The sequence below is a fragment of the Seriola lalandi genome, unplaced genomic scaffold (genome assembly GCF_002814215.2).
Source record: "Seriola lalandi dorsalis isolate HSWRI2012SDOR001 ecotype SW California unplaced genomic scaffold, Sedor1 jcf7180002054630, whole genome shotgun sequence".
NCBI classification, from domain to species: domain Eukaryota; kingdom Metazoa; phylum Chordata; class Actinopteri; order Carangiformes; family Carangidae; genus Seriola; species Seriola lalandi.
Window position 1 is genome coordinate 2005045 of NW_019525183.1, and position 5419 is coordinate 2010463.

General features: G+C 39.3%; 1 protein-coding gene across 1 annotated transcript; it reads left to right on the forward strand.

Moving 5' to 3' along the window:
- Positions 1-6: 6 nt before the first annotated feature.
- On the forward strand, positions 7-5004 carry gpd1c (glycerol-3-phosphate dehydrogenase 1c). The gene is made up of 8 exons (XM_023420165.2): positions 7-119; positions 995-1172; positions 1771-1911; positions 2144-2282; positions 2426-2538; positions 2639-2872; positions 2979-3085; positions 3932-5004. Exons 1-8 carry the CDS (start codon positions 79-81, stop codon positions 4026-4028), a joined length of 1050 nt encoding a protein of 349 aa, XP_023275933.1. The 5' UTR covers positions 7-78; the 3' UTR covers positions 4029-5004.
- Positions 5005-5419: the final 415 nt, after the last annotated feature.

Here is a 5419-nt window from a genome sequence, read left to right on the forward strand (position 1 = left end):
GAGGAAGTTACTAAAGACGGGGTAAAAACAGTAGAGGACCTTCATTGTAACCGAGCCATAGGACTAACCACTTTCAAAATGCCCGGAAAGAAAGTCTGCATCGTTGGATCTGGAAACTGGTAACTTTTCATGTGTATCTTAGATGCAACTTTCAGAAACAAGATCGCGTTTTTAGGCTATGTATTTGGAAATATGCAATCAGCGCTTAAATCAACGTGAAAACTGTTTCTTAAGATTTAGACTCAAACCAGCAACATATCATTCTTGCAATATCCTCAGGTAATTTCTCATCACATCAAAAATGGGAAACTAAAACGTCCAACTGTTGCGCATATAGCAAAACTTGTTCTGGTGAAAGCCCTGCCTCCTTGAGCAGAGTCCGGTATATATAAGTCCACATCTGGGCTGTTTCCAGTTGTTATCCTCCAGTGCTGGTTTGGCCGAGGAAATGGGCGCGTATATACATATATATGTATATACTGGGCCAGAAGAAACACAAATATGTGGCCCAAGTATTCACCAGAATAACTTTGCTTTGTTGTGAAAGCCAGCCTTAATTCCTTTGGATAGCAGCATACATTATAGCAACCTGCAAGCTGCAACATGAAAAGCCTTTTATAAAGAGGCCTGTTTACTTTGATGCCTGAGTCATAACGACCTTTCAGTCCTTAATGGAAAGTTTTGCTTCACCATGCACCAATGTTTGTTCATTACATTGTTATTTACAGATGGTCTCAATAGGGAGGTTGTAGATCAATCACTGATTACTGTACATTATTTGTTCCCCATTGTTCTGCAAAATAACATTTTTTCAGTTTTGTTGAACAAAAGACCGACTATGAAATAAAATTCAAACCAATGCATGAGTTTTAGTTTCCCATGTTTCTGGACCTGCTGTGTTTTGGGCGGTGTTTGCATTCTGTGAGACTTTCATAATTTCTGATGAATTTAAATTCAACACTAATTATCTGACAATGTCCTTTACTCTCTCCAGGGGCTCCTCCATCGCCAAAATCATCGGGCGCAATGTCAAAGCGTCCAACCGCTTCGACCCAATGGTCAACATGTGGGTGTATGAAGAAATGATCGATGGGAGGAAGCTCACGGAGATCATCAATACGGATCATGAAAATGTCAAATATCTACCAGGTCACAAGCTGCCCAGGAATGTGGTAAGTGCTGTAGTGCACGGGGGAGTTTTGATAAGGAGCATTATCTTTTAATCACACAGCCCATCCCGTGTGTCGACAGCACAGGTTATGTAATTCAACGCAATCTGGAAACATACACTGATAAGATAACTTCACTTTGACCCATGTGTCTTGTGTGTCATCTACTGTATTTGCCTTTGCCGTGTAATTGGTTGCACAGTAAAGATCTCCGTGTGTCTGGGAGGACTGAATAGATAGATAGATAGATAGATAGATAGATAGATAGATAGATAGATAGATAGATAGATACTTTTTTTATCCCCTTTGGGAAATTCATGTATGCTCATTTCCAAACTACAGAAAAGAACCAGTTAATGGCAGGAAACACTGAGTAGTGTAATAGACAAATTGCTTAATCTACAACTGGTTTATATAGAAGAATTTTACTCAGTGATGTCAAACATTATTAAAAAATCTTAGGTTGTTTCATAATTCTTTTTATTTTATGTCAATAGGACATTTTTGTGTATTGTTTTTTGTTGTTATTTTTGATGTTTATTACCTTAATCTCTGCATCTTCTCTAATATATATACATGTCCTGCTTTGACGCCCCACTAGATCGCTGTCCCAGACATCACAGAGGCCGTCAAAGGAGCAAAGATCCTCGTGTTTGTGGTCCCGCACCAGTTCATCGGCAAGCTCTGTGATCAGATGAAGCCTCACATCGTAGAGGGAACCATCGGGATATCGCTCATCAAAGTAAGAGCCTGGCATTGTTCTTCAAGTCAGGTTTCCCGTCAGCAAAAAGAGGAAACCGTCACCTGACTTCATGTTTTTCTGTGGCCACGGCATCACGGGATGTTACAGTTGAGCAACGCAGAAATAAATCTTCACTCTGACACGCATCTATCAAAACCAACACCCTGTCCAGGCCACTAAGTATTGTACAGAGACTCAGAAACTCTCTCTCTCTCTTATTATTGTCCTCCAGGGTATAGATGAGGGACCAGATGGATTGAAGCTCATCTCAGACATCATCCGAGAAAAACTGGAGATTGAGGTCAGCGTCCTGATGGGGGCCAACATCGCTAGCGAGGTGGCAGATGAGAAGTTCTGTGAAACCACCATTGGTTAGACGCTGTTAATTTAGCATTCAGCTGCACAATCTTTTACTGACGTTGCAGAGGCTGCAGTGTTACTGCCCTGTTGCACCAGTGTTAATGATATTATGCTTGTGTCCTTTTTCTTTTTAACAAACTGTGTTCAAACGTAGGGGCCAAAAATGAGGGAAACGGCCAAATCTTCAAAGAGCTGCTTCAGACTTCCAACTTTCGCATCAACGTCGTACATGAGAGCGACACAGTGGAGATGTGCGGAGCCTTAAAGGTAAAGACAGCCACATATTGTGAATATTTAGTAGTTTTTATGCATTAAATCAGGAAAAAAAAGATATATGACTGTATCCTTTAATTTATTCCCCCTCCAGAATATTGTGGCAGTAGGTGCTGGATTCTGCGATGGCCTCGGTTTCGGCGACAACACCAAAGCGGCGGTGATCAGGCTGGGTCTGATGGAAATGGTCGCCTTCTCCAAACTGTTCTGCAAAAGCCAAGTGAGCTCCTCCACCTTCCTGGAAAGCTGCGGCGTGGCCGACCTCATCACCACCTGCTACGGGGGACGGAACCGTAAAGTTGCCGAGGCCTTCGTCAAAACAGCCAAGGTGAATCAGGAAGAGGGGATCGCTATTTTTTATTTCATTTATTTAGATTATTAGTTTTGATTATTATTTTTAATTATTAATATTATTTTTATGTTTGGTTCATCAGTCAATCGCTGAACTGGAGGCAGAAATGCTCAACGGCCAGAAGCTTCAGGGTCCCCAGACTTCGGCTGAGGTCTACAAGATCCTGCAAAAGAACGACATAGTCAACCAGTGAGTGCACAAAAAAAACCTGCTCTTCACAATTAGTTTTCAACAGCGTCAAAGTCTTACATGCATTAACTCTGCATTTTGTTGCAATTCAACGCAACACACCAGCGATAGATTCTATATTGCCAAAGTTTATAATGTTCAGCTTTTGGTGACGTTGACAGAAATGTGTAAATTGAATCATAAGAAAATCATAAGATTATTAGAAAAACGCCTCAATATAACGCAGTCCAGTACAAACAATGACCTCAGTGCTAAATCAACACATTTGTAACAGTGTTAACAAAATATTATATATCAACTAGACTTTATGGCATAACAGGTTTATTTGGTGTATGTGGATTGTGCAGGTGTAATAACGTGAATACAGAGTGTAGTTCTGCATTAATAAGCATAAACAGTAATGTTGATTACGTCCCTAAATGTGGTGATCAATGTTATTAACCATAATAAATTGGCTCTGAACATTAAATACATACTGTACACACATACATTCATATGAAAGTAAGTAACTAGAATGAATTCATCTGCATTTCTGATATTTCTGCAATTAAACAGTTAGAGTGTACACAGCCCACGCTCCTCTCAGGTGTTTCCACTTACGCTGCCTGATTAGACCTCTTCTGAACACTGGATGACGATGGTCTATGCTTGACTGACATCCTCACCAGTTTTGTTGTATGATGTGATTCCCAGTCTGCATTCAGTCTAATCAGCCACTAAAGTGAGAACACCTGTGTGGGTGTACAGCAGAGCCGCATCAATGCCGGATATTTGAGGCTTATTATTATACCAATATTTGAGCGTTTTATGAGGATGAAGTCTGAATAGCTGTTTCTTTCCCTGTAGGTTTCCCTTGTTTGCAGCCGTCTACCAGATCTGCTTTGAGGGCAAAGAGGTGAAAGAGTTCATCACCTGTCTGCAGAACCATCCAGAACACATGTAATGTGGCCAGTCTGCAGGCAGGTCCACCAGCTGCTCCTTCAGTAACAATTTACCATCACTAGAGGGTGAAAGAGGTTCATAAGGCAGAGACGCACAATACAACAAAGCAAACTCAACCACTTTTTACTTAAGATCATTTTTTATCGGTGACATTTCATTAAAAAAAACTAACAAACTATATTTGTTCTTAGCTTCAAAAGCAATTTATTTAATTGACTTTGTTCTTATTTTGCGAAAGGTTCTTTAATATTTTTTGGGCTTTTGTGCAGTGAAGTAATAATATCAATTAAATGATACAAAGCTGTATTTTTTAACTGTGGTTGGTATAAAACTCTCTCTAAGGCAGACCACTCCACTTGTATTCCTACTATAATTGCTGTAAAAAGTAATTTTGTATTGTGTCACTTTAATCTTTCTTCTTTGGGGGCTGAAACAATTATTTTGTATTTATCTGTGTTCAGTTGTATGAAATGTGCAGCTCTGTCCTTGACTGACTGCATAATTATTTCATTGTTTTAAGATAAGGCAGCTGATGTGGCTGTTTCTGTAGAAATACTCAAAACAAGCCAGACTCCTTAATTCAAAATCTTAATGAAAGTACATAAGTATTGGCATAGGTGATAAAAAATAATCATAATGATAAAAAGCTATTTGTTATTTCTTATCTCACTGATTTGTGTATGTTTTAGTCAAACTACATCATAGTCGAACAGAAATTGTAGTTTAGGAGTTTTGTAGGAGTTTTTTTCAAAAATGATGATAAGATTCAGAGGAAAAAATTCACATTACTTAAAATTCATTTTTTGTTTTGCTGTGCAGATAGCTGCAACAACAGGCCTTTACAAGCTCCATGAGAACTACACGAGTCCTCAAATCAGCAACAATATGCATTTTTTGACTTTCAAGTGTTAGTACCATCTATAAATTCCCTAAAAGTTTATTACCTGGAATCCATGACAATAAAACTTACGAATCAAGCCAGAAGTCTGCGTGTACTTATAGACTAGGAGCTAAACTTCAACAGCCACAGAGACAATCACAAAATCAACCTGTTACCATCTTAAAAACATTGCAAGAATGACAGGATTTGTGTCTAGACAGGATACAGAAAAACTTATTGATGCATTTATTTGCAAAAGGCTTGACTATTGTAATAGTGTCCTCACAGATCTTAGTAAAAACAAAATCAACCAGACAGCTCATCCACAGTGCTGCTGCCAGACTCCTGACTAACACCAAGACAGTGAAGCACATCACACCGCTCCTCAAATCACTGCACTGGCTTCCTGTGTATCAAAGGATAGATTTTTCAAACCCTACCACTTAATAAAGCACTAAATGCTCTTGGGCCCAAACACATCTCCCATCTACTCGTACCATACGAAGCATCCA

Excerpts from the sequence above, each read along its gene's own strand:
- gpd1c (XM_023420165.2), top strand. The coding sequence starts at position 79 with ATGCCCGGAAAGAAAGTCTGCATCGTTGGATCTGGAAACTG. Across the intron at positions 1,173-1,770 it reads ACAAGCTGCCCAGGAATGTG|ATCGCTGTCCCAGACATCAC; the intron begins GTAAGTGCTGTA and ends ACGCCCCACTAG. Across the intron at positions 2,873-2,978 it reads CCTTCGTCAAAACAGCCAAG|TCAATCGCTGAACTGGAGGC; the intron begins GTGAATCAGGAA and ends TTGGTTCATCAG.